At 46.2% G+C, this 14,706-nt stretch overlaps 4 protein-coding genes across 4 annotated transcripts; 3 read left to right on the forward strand and 1 right to left on the reverse strand.

Moving 5' to 3' along the window:
* Window positions 1–4,807: 4,807 nt before the first annotated feature.
* On the reverse strand, window positions 4,808–5,032 carry HD556DRAFT_1228226 (uncharacterized protein; the record flags this gene model as incomplete). The annotated part of the gene is made up of 1 exon (XM_041297209.1): window positions 4,808–5,032. A coding segment is annotated over one exon (225 nt), but the record flags the coding sequence as incomplete, so codon positions are not given.
* A 2,548-nt stretch (window positions 5,033–7,580) lies between these two features.
* HD556DRAFT_1196826 (uncharacterized protein) lies at window positions 7,581–8,726 on the forward strand (the record flags this gene model as incomplete). The annotated part of the gene is given in 6 exon segments (XM_041296292.1): window positions 7,581–7,712; window positions 7,764–7,986; window positions 8,030–8,042; window positions 8,057–8,237; window positions 8,298–8,494; window positions 8,549–8,726. Coding segments are annotated over 6 exon segments (924 nt in total), but the record flags the coding sequence as incomplete, so codon positions are not given.
* Window positions 8,727–10,570: 1,844 nt separating this feature from the next.
* Window positions 10,571–12,744, forward strand: HD556DRAFT_1533646 (uncharacterized protein; the record flags this gene model as incomplete). Its single annotated transcript, XM_041309547.1, has 9 exons — window positions 10,571–10,580; window positions 10,675–10,758; window positions 10,862–10,901; window positions 10,958–10,968; window positions 11,043–11,227; window positions 11,285–11,588; window positions 11,633–11,644; window positions 11,705–11,949; window positions 12,548–12,744. The coding sequence occupies 9 exons, from the start codon at window positions 10,571–10,573 to the stop codon at window positions 12,650–12,652; spliced, it is 996 nt and encodes a 331-aa protein (XP_041165397.1). The 3' UTR covers window positions 12,653–12,744.
* Window positions 12,745–13,019: 275 nt separating this feature from the next.
* Window positions 13,020–14,154, forward strand: HD556DRAFT_1429779 (uncharacterized protein; the record flags this gene model as incomplete). Its single annotated transcript, XM_041304848.1, has 6 exons — window positions 13,020–13,057; window positions 13,219–13,409; window positions 13,471–13,543; window positions 13,658–13,698; window positions 13,738–13,777; window positions 13,842–14,154. The coding sequence occupies 6 exons, from the start codon at window positions 13,020–13,022 to the stop codon at window positions 14,152–14,154; spliced, it is 696 nt and encodes a 231-aa protein (XP_041165398.1).
* Between the last annotated feature and the right edge of the window lie 552 nt (window positions 14,155–14,706).

The raw sequence follows: 14,706 nt of genomic DNA on the forward strand, positions 1-14,706 counted from the left end.
TTGCGCGCATTAGGGTCTGTCAGTATAAGATCCTGCTCCCCGTCAGGGAGATCAAATGTGCGACATGAAGTAAGCTTAAAAAACGGGCGCCCTAGCAAAACCTCGAAGGTCGCGCGCTCGATGACCTGGACTTGAAAATACATGGGTCCTGCGCCAAAATCAAGCGAAACATTCTCCACGACTCCAAGCGTCGCGTCGCGTGATGTGTTCACTGATTCCATGTTGAGGCTGTGGTCCGATCTGAGCGGTACTCCGAGCGCCTTCCACACATCTCTTGGCATGACTACTACCTCTGCGCCTTGGTCTAGGACACACGTGAGAGTGCGCCCCTCTGATGTCTTCGCGCGGATACAGCGCAGGGGCGCGAAGTGATCCGCGACGATCCTGCCGTCCGTCGCTTCGCATGCGCGCGTCTTCGTATTGCCTTAACCATTGATCGGTCGCGGGGTGTCCTGATAATTCGTGTACTGATACTGCGCCTACCGTGACACGCTTCTTGGTCGTAAGTTCGCGGAAATGTTGGCGAACATCAGGAGATACAGCTAATAATTCCCTTACGGGAATGTTGAGATTGGAATCGAGAAGACGCTCGACAACGCGTTTGTCGGCCTCTTTGTCCTCGAGCGCGAATGCATAACGATACGATGATGATTGTGATGGTGCTGGTGACGATGATGACGATGATGGTGATACCGATGCTGATGCTGATGACGATGCGGTCGCAGATGGCGATGATGATGATGGAGAAGGCGCGGACGACGATGGCGCCGCTCCTTTGGGGGGCGCCTTTGCGCCTATTGGCGCGCTTGACGGCGCAACTTTCGCTAGCTCCTTTCCTTTACCTTTGTCAGACGAGGCTTGTATTTCGGGGGAGATTATCTCCTCCTCTACCGTGGCTTGTCTAGATGCGGGCCTCGGGCGCGCGCGGGTTTCGCTGGGTACTTCGACACCGTCAAAGCGGACGTTTTTACCTTTGGTGTTGCGCTTCTGCTCGCGCTTCGCGGCTACGTAGGCTAGCGCCTCGGTCATGAGGTCCACCGTGTCATCGTCTCCATCAAGTTCTGTTCGCGCGACTGTGTGCACAAACGCGGATGACCCTACTTCAATTACCGCGTCGATCTCCTCAGACGCGCGATAGAACAGCCCTGCTGTGGTGCTTGCGCTAGCGGTCGTATCTGAGGTAGCGCGGCTCGCGTGGTGTCGGTCTAGTCGTTCCTTGAGTAGTCCTCGACCTGGAATCCACTCGCCATTTGGCAAAACAAGCTTGCGCGTCTCTTCGTTAACCTTACATTTGCCCGCGTCGATGTACCTTTGTCTCTCCGTGCAACGAGCATAATAATGTTCAAGACTGCCACAAAAGGAGCAGTCGTTGAATGCGGACGCCTCGCGCTTATATTCGCGCTTGGTTACCGTTCCTTGCGCGGGCGATTCCATTGACGTGTTAGCTGTGACCAGGTTAGTGAATGATGCCGCCTTAGGCGCGCTAGCCGTTGCGCTTGGTGCGGGCGCGTTCGCTGGTAGTACAAACTGTCCAGCTGCGAAAACGTTCATGAACGGATATGGATCTTGCGGGTAGTGGTCCGGGAACTTGATCATGAGGCGCGTGCGGATTTGCGCCTGAGTGTCCTTAGGAATACCTTCCATGAATGTGCGGTCGCGCTCGGCTTTCCCGATTCTGTCCTCCGCCAAAAGCGGTTGCATGATCTTCTTGAATGCGCGCAGGTAACTGCTCAGTTCCTGGTAAGAAGGCATCGGTTTGTTAGCATACTCGTGCGCGATGGCTTGTAGGTCCGTAAGCGCGTAGCGCCTTTTGCCATCCCATCCGGGATACATTACTTTGACCTCGTCTAAAAAGGCGTCGTAATCGCTTACTTGCGCCTCAGGCATTCCGCCCCATAATTCGCGATCATCGCGCTCAAGGTAGCGGATGATGCCTTTGATGCGGTCGAGTCCTTTTAGACCTACTTCATCAGCGAGCTGCTCGTATAGGTCTATAAAGTCAGCGAGGTCGTCCGCGGTGCCATCAAATTTAGGCGCGTCCGTTGTCCCACGGACGGGCATTCTGGTTCTTGTGGTGGACATAATAGGCGTTTGGGATGTTGTAGGCGCGGAGGTCTTCTGACTGATTGGCACTTGGCGCGCGTATGCGAAGGGAAGGTTTGCTATAACGATACCGCCTGGAATTGAAGGCGGCGCGCGCGGGGTTTCGAACACTTCTTGCTTGATTTTCGGAATTCCCACTGTAGGAGGCGCGTTCTCGCGCACGGGGAATGCTAATGCGTTAAGCGGGGTTTTGCTAGAATCGGTCAGTTCGGTCAGCGCGCTTAGCGCTGATAGGTCAGAAGAGATAAAAGGAGGTTGGTTGGGCGTATGGAGGAACGCTCCGGGAACTTGGCTTCTTGGGTTATCTATTGCTTCAAAGTCGTCGGACGACTCTTCTTTGACAGATTCTTCCGGTGATGGCGTGACTGGCGATATCGGCTGTCTAGGCGCGCGCGCTAAGAGCGCTAGATCTGGTCGTGGCGGTTCTGAGATGTTGCGCGAGCGACCGCGCGCGGGTTGAAAGAATAAGGGTCCTGGTAGAATTGATTCAATTGCTCTGTCGAATGCGGCGATGGCTTCTTCTCTAGCTCTGCGACGACTGTTGGGTCTGAGTACCCGACCGGTTGTCTCAGAAGTGTCCCTCGCGGTGGGCTCCAGTTGAAGGTGAGGAATCTTGACTGTGGGTGAAAACACTAAAAGAAAGGGGGCTCTACAGCAAGACCTGGATACGAGAATACAACTCGACCCAAAGGACAGCTACTGAGAGAAGTTCCTCGCGAATAAGGTGGAGGGAAACTATGTCAACTAGACGGGCGCTGGTAGACGCGGGAAAGTAACGCGCGCGAAGGCGCGCGTAGGCGATGCGAAGGCGCGCGAGATGCGCGCGTGAGCGAGAGATGCGGAGGGTACGCGCGTAAGCGGGCGCGCGCTTGAACGATGAAGGAGAGGAGTCCTTAAGAGAGTAGCAAGGGCACAGGTGTCAACAGTGGAGGAGTATAATCAGATTTCTAGTATTGGAGGGAGAACTCTACACTTTGCAGTATATCAAGATAAGGGGAAAGTAAGTACCAGAACCGAAGGAATCCTCCCTCTATTTAAGAAGGGAGATTACGCTATGCGGCGCGCTTCCGAGCGCGCTCCCGAACCGAGTAACCATATCAACTTCTAAATATATTCTAAGTTTAAATAGGCTCTCTGTATGTAAGCACGGAGGTCGGACCGAAGGTTCGTTAATTCAATGAGAGAGATAAAAATAACGCACCAGTGAATCAGCAAGGACAAAGGACAGAGGGACGGACGGTAGGAGCGCGAAGGCCTATGGAGCGCGCACGCGAAGGGCGCGCGTGCGTGTGCGATGTGCGAGTGAGGCGCGTACGTAGGGCGCGCGCGCGAGAGCGCGAATGACTGGTCCTTAGGATGTGAGCTGATACAGATAGGGAATTAAATGGGTAAGAAGGCCGCATATCCGGCATCGAGAGGCGCGAGTCTCTACAGCGTATCCTTCCTAAATCGTATGCGTCTCACACTTATATTCCCCGACACTCCTTTTACCTTCCGAGAGTTCCGTGCACTCGTCTGAGTAGTCCGAAGGTCGTCCGTCCCCTTCCGAGGTCTGTATACACGTCCGATCCTCCGTACCATGTCCTTTCCGTGTCTGTTTGACTTCGCTGGTGCGTTTTTACATTGGTTTATCTGTTATTGATCATGTCTTAGGGGCACATACATCAAAAAGCTTGATTAATATGTATAGCTACATGCCTCGTGTGCTATTACATGCATATCTCTGTAGCGGCTTGCCTTGAGTCTTATTACATTTCGGATAGCTTATCTCGCTACTAGTTTCGCCTACGCAGATTCCGGACTTTCACGCTGTAGGATATAATCTGACTCGCCAGATACTTGCACTTCACTTCACTTTCCTGGCTATGAGTCATAGTTTGTAGAGTCACTTCGGATAGTCGTACTTCGTGCAATCGATCTTTTTGTTCATTCGGAACGATTGTCTGGCCTGACCACTGCCATTTTGTGTCTTGATATCTCTAGCTCTTCCAATAGACTTTGCCTAGTCGTACCTTGGTACATCTATTAAGTCTTATACTTCAACATATCTCGACACACTTCGACACATCCGCCGTATTTCTCTCTCAGAACTTTCGCTGTTCATCAGACATCTATCAGACGCTTCATACTGCCTCAGACCTTCTTTTCTTGACTTTGGACCACCTTCGCTCGCATCGGACAAGTACTTCGGTACTTCGGACACATCTTCGGAACTCGAGATGCACTTTGGGTAACTCTTCCTGTTCTTACCTTCGATCTTAACAAGATATCCCTTGCATTTATATCAAGAGATAATTCTATAGGCAGTCTCTTTGGGACGAGCATTACACTCGCACATTGAGTTCTAAGGTAATACATTTGTAGTGCCTACAACGAATCAACTCTTTACACCGGAACGCTATAGGCGAAAGTAGTAGTGCAATATTTTCGGGTCCGATGTCCTATGTAATAAGACATGAGGTGCTGCGGACATGTAATAATGTGGTCTACAATGTTAGCGATGGGAAAACAAGTAACTGCACACCTAGTGAGGCTAGCACAATGAGATAGGACATAGGTAGGACGAGTACACACAAAGTCTGATAGTCCAATATCCGATGTCCGATGTCCGATGATTTTCGGGTTTGGTGTGTATTGAGTCGGATAGGATAGGGAATGATTTGGGTAATGATTAGCATTGACACATGCATCGGAAATTAGACCTCTACGAGGCCACAGAGATGTCAGTCTCTACACTGGCCTTCGCAAGTGAGTCCACGTTCTGCTTTCCAAGTTGATTCAAAGGCGTGACGATGATCTGGAGGCCTTTCTTCCAGAGAAGAGGCAACCAAAATGACATGGTTTTCCCCAGTGACGTGCCAGCAATGCAGACTATATCACGGTCTTTCTGGAGAAAGGCTTTAGCAACTTTCATCTGCCAAAGACATGGCCACTTGCCAAAGTGCTCATAAGTCACTGAAGCTAGGGGTTTCCGAGTCTGAATTGGAAGGCAGTTTGGTCATGTGGCAAAATAGGACTTGCGCGGTTAAACAATTAGTTTATTTGATGTATATATTCCTTTCAGGTAGGTATATTTTTTTTACGCTCCGCACTGTGTTGGCGAAGTTTAGCTGCTGTGGCTGACAATGTTTACAAATGTTATCCACCAGCTGCTGCTGAGAGGTTGAAGAAATAAAGTTGTGCTGGGATTGAAATTTTGCTGGAGCATGTGATCTCCCAAACTGTCATATCCCGCATTCCGGACCAACATCCGACAACATTCCCACGCCTCATCTGGACCTCCTTTCCATGTCTCCAGACCCAATCCTCTATCCATCTGGATCCCTGTACTCCTGCATCTGATATCCAGATGCCAGATCTGATATCCACATCTCCAGATCTCCGGATCCAACCTATCTGTCATGTCCGAACTCAAACCTTAAATCAGCGCCCATCCCCTTATGGTAATCACCTGTCTCCAGACTTCCGAACATCCTGATCCGACCCACATCTATCTTCCGTGCCTTTTCCCTTTGTATGTTCCTTTTCAAGTTAGACTATACTCATTTTCCGTACCTCATTTCATTTCCGCCTTTATTTTACTATGTTCTCATTTCCGTCTTCATTTACTATTTTCCGATAGACTAGTGTTAGATGTTTCTACATGCTCCGTCCATAGCCTCACATAGCCTCGCACTGCGCTGACTGATTCTCCGTTATGTCCTTTGTAGTATATAAACCCTGTAAAGTCTCTATACTTCCTCAGTCTGAATATTACACATATTAGTCCTCGCACTAGCCTTCACCCTAAGTCCTCGTAACAGTTCTAGTCCTCCGACTTAGTCATTATCCATCTCAGGCCTATAGAGGAATTCCCTAGGCCGGAGCCCCGATCCTCTGCTCCTCTGCTCCTCTGCTCCTCTGCTCCTCTGCTCCTCTGCTCCTCTGCTCCTCTGCTCCTCTGCTCCTCTGCTCCTCTGCTCCTCTGCTCCTCTGCTCCTCTGCTCCTCTGCTCCTCTGCTCCTCTGCTCCTCTGCTCCTCCACTCCTCCCCTCCTCCCCTCCGATCCACCATTCCTCCAAGTTTCCGGAAGTTCCTCTGGAACTTTCCTGCGGTCCTCCGGACCTATTCTGCTTCGGACTTTGTCCTTGCAGCCTTTCCTCTGTTTGCTTCTACTCAGGACAAGTCCTGAGTAGCCATTACACATATCCCCGTCAGGATGAAACTCCATCGTAATTTCCGGAAGTTCCTCCGGAACTTTCCCACACTCATCCGGAAGTTTCTCGCACTCGTCCGGAAAGTCCTTCCAAAGTTTCCCACGCTCCTCCGGAAGTCCTTCGGACTTCACTGGACTTTCTCCGGACTTCATTCTGAAGTTAAGGGCACATACTCGGGTAAGGGGTGCAGTCCACGAGCTGAAGCCAAGCCCCTTGGAATCAGTCCTACCCTTCGTGCACGGTCTTAACACAAACCCGCCCTAGCAGTCCGTCTTCAACCTCGCAGCAGCGGTTGGGTAGGAGCCTGATGACAATGTACCTTTCAAGGCTATGTGAGACTATTTAGAGGTCTTGTGACTGTGAGATTGCCAATTCTAAGATGCTGTTGGCTAATAATAAGTTCTATCAATACATAATAACTATCATCTGTCACTTCGTTTGCCCATACCAAGCTCTATCATTGTCACCGTACGCTGCCAACACTCAATCTATCATCTGTCATCTGGGACACTTCATTTTGCCCATATAATACCAAGCTCTATCATCGTCGCCGTTGGAATCACACTGCTATCAACACTCAATCTAGTATGGCACCATCTCGCACTACAGCAGCTGCGGCATCATCTAGAGGCAAGTACAACTATACAGAAGAAACACTTACAGGGCGGATCCCATGTCCTCACTGTGGCGACAAGTTCAAGCCCCAGGGCTTCAAGAAGCATGAAGCAACGTGCAAGAAACATGCGGATGTTGCGAGGGAGCAGGAGACATTCAGTCTCGAGTATCAAAAGGACCAGGAACAAGGTGAGCAATTATATTAATATTCTATCTACCAATAAATTACTGACCACTATCAATCTATCAGGGCGATGTCTAATAGCTCGAAAGAAGGCTCATAAGTTGACGAGGCTTCCTGAAACAATAGCTGGCCTGTCACAGAGTGCCAGCAATAATGCTGCAAATGAAGATTCTTCCTTTCCTTCTGGTACATCTACATGTTCTTCACCCTCCATGCACTGCTATTATCACTCACTCATAGCTGTATATTCTCTGGCTGATCCCATGGATATTGATCTGAACAATGTCGAGGCTTACAACGGGAATGAGAGTCTCAACATCCCAGGTATATTTTTAGTCTTTGATTGTTTGCAACTTTACCAAATGATCGCTCTGTACAGTTCCCAGTCTGTCAGGGCCTGTTGAACCTGCAGCATCTATTCAGTGGCCCCTCAAATTCAAGATGGAATATCATCCATCCAGTGGTTGCATACCGCTGCACTGCTCAACAAGTCGCATATTGATAGACTACTATCTCTGATTGCCCACATTTCGAGAGGCCAGACTAAAATAACACTGAAAAACAATACTGATTTCCGCAATATATTGCATAGTGCAACTACTCAGGTGATGCCGGTATGTTGCTAATACCTCTTTTGAATTGTTGTGTCATAAAAACTTGTTTAGTTTACAAAGCATGATATTACTGTGCCATACAAACAAGAGGAGTGTGTATATGAGGTCCATGCTTTGCCCATATGGGAATGGGCCCTTAATCTACTCGAAAACCCCTTACTCGCGCCACATTTCATCTGGGATGCACAATGTGTGTACAAGCATAATGGTGCAGGATTCGAGAGGTTCTATGATGAGCTGTGGACAGCTGATAGATGGTGGGATGTCCAGGTATGTAACAATTGTTCCATATTAGGTGCGCTCACTCATTAATAGAGTGTTGTCAAACCTGTATAATATTCCAGTCTTCCGTGTGATCTTATTGCTGCCCCCCTTTGCTTCATAGTGTATGCCAACAAAACAAGACTCTCATCGCACAGTACTGTTAAGGGGTATCCTGTCATGGTACATTGTGCGAATTTACTGGTAGGAATACGGAATGGTGAGGGCATCAGCAGCGGCTGTGTTATTGGTCTGTTGCCTATTGTAAGTTATCAAATGCTCACTTATATTAATGATTAATGATTGTAATATTCATAATCACAGGTTTCCGAAGACGCAAGTGAGGAAGGCAAGATAGGTTTCACCAATTTGAAGTGTGTCATATGGCACAAGTCATTTGTGAAGTTCTTGGAACTGGTCGCACAGTACTTGAAGACAGGTTATTCATACAAGTGCTTTGACCAGATTCTATGTTGGCTATTTCCCATCTTATTGATACTTTCCGCTGACTATGAAGAACAGTACATGATTTGTTGTACTGATACATGTTTGATCTAACAGCATCTGTATTATAGGTGTATGATGTCACTGATTTGTGGCCATCATAGCAAGTGCCCATGTCTGGTCTGCATTGTACTGCTTGACGAACTTCATGATCTCTCAAAGTCATTTTGGTTGCGATCAATGCAGGATGTGATGGCTGCACTTGATGCTTACGAGGAAAACAAGGCTTGTGGTGAAGAATTCTTAGAAGTCCAGAACCCTATAGGCAAAAGTAGTAGTGCAATATTTTCAGGTCCGATGTCCTATGTAATAAGACATGAGGTGCTGCGGACATGTAATAATGTGGTCTACAATGTTAGCGATGGGAAAACAGGTAACTGCGCACCTAGTGGGGCTAGCGCAATGAGACAGGACATAGGTAGGATGAGTACACGCGAAGTCCGATAGTCCGATGTCCGAAGTGCGAAGTCCAATGTCCAATGTCCAATGTCCAATGTCCGATGTCCGATGTCCGATGTTTTCGGGTTCAGTGCGTATTGAGTCGGATATGATAGGGAATGATTCAGGTAATGATTAGTATTGATACACGCATTAGAAATTAGACCTTTACGAGGCCACAGAGATGTCAGTCTCTACATTGGTTCGCCACAGCAACTCGTATCTATTCAGGACATCAAGAATACCTATAGCCTGGCTGATCATGCTTTTCAAGACTTTTGTAGGAAGTTCTCCGCATTTTTCAATACATCTTTGCCTGGGTATGGATATGAACTGAGGAGATGGATTACACTACCTGCCAATTTCCAGGCATGTTGATCATATCTTTCAATGTCTAGGACTGACTTTCTTTCAGATTTGGGAACATCACTACCTGAAGGTAAACTACGAGTCTACCATTGACTGGAAACAAGCTATGGATTACCTTCGGTGCAATCTGTGTTTCCATGGCCAGCCGTGCTATGACTGTGCACTCATACAGCTCACTCCGGAATGATCCGTTTTCATCAAGCTTGTCCTTATGTTCAAGTGCCATCTCCCAGATATCGGCTCCTTTGATTTTGCACTGGTTCAGCCATACATTGTGGGCACTGGTACTTTTCACAGAATTGACCATGAACTCAAGCTCACTTGTGTCAAGGCTGTACCTAGAGCAAACTCAATATTTGTCCCGCTTGTGTCTTTCATCTGTGGTGCTGTTTTGTTCCCTGACTGCGAACATCAAGGTGAATGTATTGTTGTTGATCATATCGACAGCGATATGTTTTTTTGCACGAAGACACAGGCACGCCATTGACGTATTGCACTGCCTTGCCATCTGTCGAATCTTCTGGAATGATGGCTGCTGGTTATATACCTACTTAACACTCTTCTTTGCCTCAATCTCTCGTTGTCGATACACCTCAATTTGCGCCTTGGTGTGTCACTGCACATTTGTACTTCTGTCTCTTCTTTACTATTGTTCTTTGTTCACTGATACCACGGCGACTTCTGCTTTGTTTCATGATGTTGTTGGTCTTCAAAACAGAAACAGGTATCAGATTGATAATAAGAACGATACAATGGATTTATTGCCACTCCAGAAATGTGGGATATTCATGTCAATGAGAATTAAATTCGGAGCATGGGTGACCAACAATTCACAGCTTTCATAGATCACATCAGAGAAGACTGTTCCGGAAGTCAGCAGACTCTCACACTCATAGCAGCAACTACAGACTTCGATGACACCATTGACTTCCTATTCCTGCCAGACATTCTCAAGGACGCCAAGACCTGTCTACAGCATGCATTTCTTTCCCCTCTCAATGTCTATGTTGACGAATTCGATGACAGGATCTTAGACTTAATATTGGGCAATTTTCATAAGTACTGCAAAGAGACATTGACCATGGACTCTATTTATGAAGCAACACAGACTCTTATTTCAGCCTCAAAGAAGTGGAGCACACTCAGTTCAATGCACCAGAAAACACTCCCGACTATCTTGCAACATAACTCATCCTGGAGTTCCTCCTCATCGCCTTGATCTAAAACCAAACTGCCTTTGCACATTTCAACAAAATTTCTCGGTGGAAAAGGGATTGATGAGAAACATGTGTGTGTGTGTGTGATTGCACTGCATTGTCAATTCATCAAAGTGTGGGTACACACATCCATTCTGATCAGTCTGTGAAACTTACTTTCCCTACGTGTTTAGCATTATTTAATACTGGTCTACAATACTTCACACAAGCTTTGGACGGCATGGACACTCTAAGCGTGTTTGATTACATGCAGCAAGGTACATCTTTGCATTATTGCTATATCAACTTACTAATGATTCAGAACCTGGCTAGACTTGACACACGACTTGACATGCGCTCACCTGTCGACATCAAATACAGTGCATTATCTCTTTAATACTGCCTTATTGGACGCTGTGATGTAATTGTCCAGCAGCAGTCCATACGTAAATAACCCAATGGACTTTTCCATAAAAGCTATAATCTGGGTAAGTATTGAGTTGTGTTCCATATCTCTTTGTTGTTTTGCCTTCTCAGATTCAGATTACCATGCCTCAATGAGCCCCACTTCAAGACGACACTGGTGAAGACTTCACCACAGAGCTTGATGCTGTTGAAGACACCGGATCTGGATCTGATGGTGACTCAGAAGGAGGTAGTACATCTGATGCAAGGAGTGACTTGGGGACCATGAGGAGGATATTGACGATCCCTCGACCAGACGCACCCATGCATGAGGTCCACAAGGTGAGTTTGTCTTTTACTCTCATTTCTTTTAACATATTCTCACATTCTCACTCACAGGCACTCGAAATAGCCCAGCCAGCATATAATGCAGTGCGATCCAAGCTACAGACTCTCAAGAAAGATTACGTGGTGCTCCAGGCTGCTGTGCCTGCACGCAGCCATAACAAGGTCCTCAAGAAAACATCGGCTCTTGACAGCCAAATCTCACACACAGGCAAGAAGTATGCGATGTTCCATTATTTCTGGGTCATGAATGGGCTCTTCCCAACAACTTCCCAACCAAATATCGACCCACGCAGTGATACATGTTGGGCTTCACCCGAGGCAAAGCTCAATGGCGCTATGGCTGAACTGTATCACTGTATGCCCAAGTCATTACATAAAGTGATGGAGACTTACTCACAGTTTGGATCCCTGGTGTGTTTTATCATTTGCAAAGATGTTGATGTTTACATGTGTTCTAATTTTGCACTGCAGTCAGCTCTGAAAGGTCAAACATACTGCATAGCCTCAAAGACTGTGCAGGCTTGATTTTCTCCAATCTGAAGCTTGATCCAACTATTTTCACTGCTAGATCCACTGAAAAGAAAGAGAACAAGCAGCTTGTCACTCTTCTAAAGAAGCATGGTGAGGATGAGTATACACGTCTGGCTCCTGTCCTGTTCACCAATCCCTCTGTGATGGTTCCCGACGACTTCCTCAAAACACCCGTCATGGTCAAAGTAAGTTCAGCGGTGTAGGAATACAACACAGAGTGGGGCTATACAAAGATTGCTCCAAACTAATATCTTTATGTTGTGGTCTTGCACTGCCTAGTCTGCTATACTTGGTGAGACAAGTGCGTTTGACCCAGGGGTCTGCAGTCTGGGAATAGTTTTGAGGGTCAGTGAGTGATATGGGGTCAATAGTATGAGTGTGGGAAACAATGTCCGAAGGTATAATTATGATGTCCGATGCAAAAGCATCAGGTCTGATGTTTTCGGGGTTTCGGGTTATCAGAAACTAATAGTAAGATGACAGTGAGTGTCGGGAAAGCAAGTGGTATGCGCAATAATAACAATGACGGATATGGGCGGTGAAGGAACGATGATATTCACAATGTCAACTAAGAACTACAAAATATCGGGTTTGACCCCTAAGCGTCGGAGAACGCTCCTCTACTTGGATGATGATGATGCTATGGGGAGTCCAATATTTATGTAGATATGTAGAAATCCGGAACCCTATAGGCAAAAGTAGTAGTGCAATATTTTCGGATCCGATGAAGGTACAACAATTCAGAGAGTGAGTCTGAACAATGTTGGGTCTTGCAGAACCTAGCTGCTATTCGACCCTAAAGGGTTTCTGGACCAGGCTCAAGGCTCAGAGAAGAGGAAATATGATAGAAAACTACTGAAGACTCTGACTCCTACTGGTAACTGGTGAAAAGATAACTTCCTTATGTAAGCTACAAAAGTGCCAACATAAGGTAAGGTAAAAACAGTCTCTACAAGCCCAGCCAGAAATGAATCCCTACACCGATGTCCTATGTAATAAGACATGAGGCGCTGTGGACATGTAATAATGTGGTCTACAATGTTAGCAATGTGAAAACAAGTAACTATGCACCTAGTGGGGCTAGTGCAATGAGACAGGACATAGGTAGGATGGGTGCGCACAATATCCGATAGGCTAATGCAAAACCTGATGCAAAGTCCAATAGTCCAATGTCCAATGTCTGATGTTTTCATATTTGGTGTGTATTGAGTCAGATATGATATGGAATGATTTGGGTAATGATTAGCATTTCAACATGTATCGGAAAATAGACCTCTACGAGGCCACAGAGATGTCAGTCTCTACACTATGGTTCGTACATTCTACATATTTTTGTTGTTCTTACTGAGCTGTAAGGGACCTTTGTACAGCAAATACATCAGAGACCAGATGATGTTGTAAGAACCTGAAGGTTTCGTCACTCACCAACCTACCAGCAAGAAGTTGTCTTGGAGGCCCCTGGTTGTCCTTGGCCCACACCATGAGTGGAGCGGTAATGGTCATGATAAGCTCACTCAAATTGGCTTTCCAATTTGGGTAATTCGTGATATTTGGTCAGGCAAATGGCTCAGTATTCATGTCTTGCCAAACAACCGTCTTAAAGATGCAATTGCTTATTTATATCTTTCTCTTTGTTATCAGCTTGGTGGGTTGTTATATTGTCACTCTTAGATATATATACTACAAGCTCACTCTCATATTCAAAGGCATGCCAATACGGATAGCAACTGATTGTGGTAGCGAAACTACAGAAATGTATGGATTTGCCAATGCACTTTGGTAGTTGATTTTATATTTATCTTTCTAATGTCAATGCTTATTATATCATACTAGATAACACTTCTCCCTCCATCTGTCATTGAACGAGCTGCCTGCACATAAGTTTTTGAAGAGTGTTCACAATACACCTATTGAGCGTGGCTGGCTTTGTCTCCGTCTTCAGTAGGGAGACAATGGCAAGGTATTCTGGGAAGCAGGCAGTGGCATCTATGATGAAATGGACCTGAGACAGTAGTAAGTGAATTTTGAGCTAGAGCTTTCATATGAAATTACCAATGTCTCACTTATAGTGATCTAGTCAAATGGTATGGCCAAAACTCATTCAGCAAGAGCTGAATCAACTTCAGGAGCAGTTCAATAACCACCGTGTTCGCAAGGATTCTTCCAAGAAACTTCCATCAGATGTTTCTCCCAATGTTGCATTTGTCCTTCATGACAAGTATCAAGCTGAGAACTGCCTACAAGCAGTTGACCATGAGGTGGTAAGGCAGCTGATGGAGAGTATAGGTGGTGAGGATCTTATTTGTTTTGTTTCTGTCGAGTATGAGAATCATGCACAGACCATTTTTATAAACCTTGGTTTCAAGGAGTTATCCTTTCACAATGTGTAGAACATCTTTTCTGCTATGTTACCTCTTATTTAGGTTATAGAGGACTTGTATTTCGTAGCAAATAGACAGTTTTGAAAGCTAGATGGTGATCCAGTATTAAAAAACCTATACAATATATATTACAGATTAAAGATTTAATGTAAACTAAACAAAGTGGTACCAAATAAACTTAGCACTTGAAGGCTGTGGCATACAATATTTAAGCTTGTACTCTGCATCCTATTTCAACTGTCATTTCTTCTTAGCCTTGTTCATGGCACAATACTTAGGTTGCTTGAGAAACTTTCCTGCCATGGATAGCCAAGAATGTGGAAAATGTTTGAAGCTCTGGGAAGCCACAGAAGCTAAATGTACTGCTGTCTATGTGCATTGCAAATCTACTATGTGACGAGAATCTATACTAATTCAGACCACATATAGGATAAACCACAATGCAAACACTGTGAGGTATGCTACAACTTCCTTTGATCCACTTTGTGTGAGCCCTGTAAAGTTCTCCAGCCTGGCCACCATGATGGTGAAGCTGTGCTATCAAACCCATGTATGTCACCA

Source organism: Suillus plorans (genome assembly GCF_016647745.1).
Source record: "Suillus plorans strain S12 chromosome Unknown HD556scaffold_6, whole genome shotgun sequence".
Classification (NCBI taxonomy): Eukaryota; Fungi; Basidiomycota; class Agaricomycetes; order Boletales; family Suillaceae; genus Suillus; species Suillus plorans.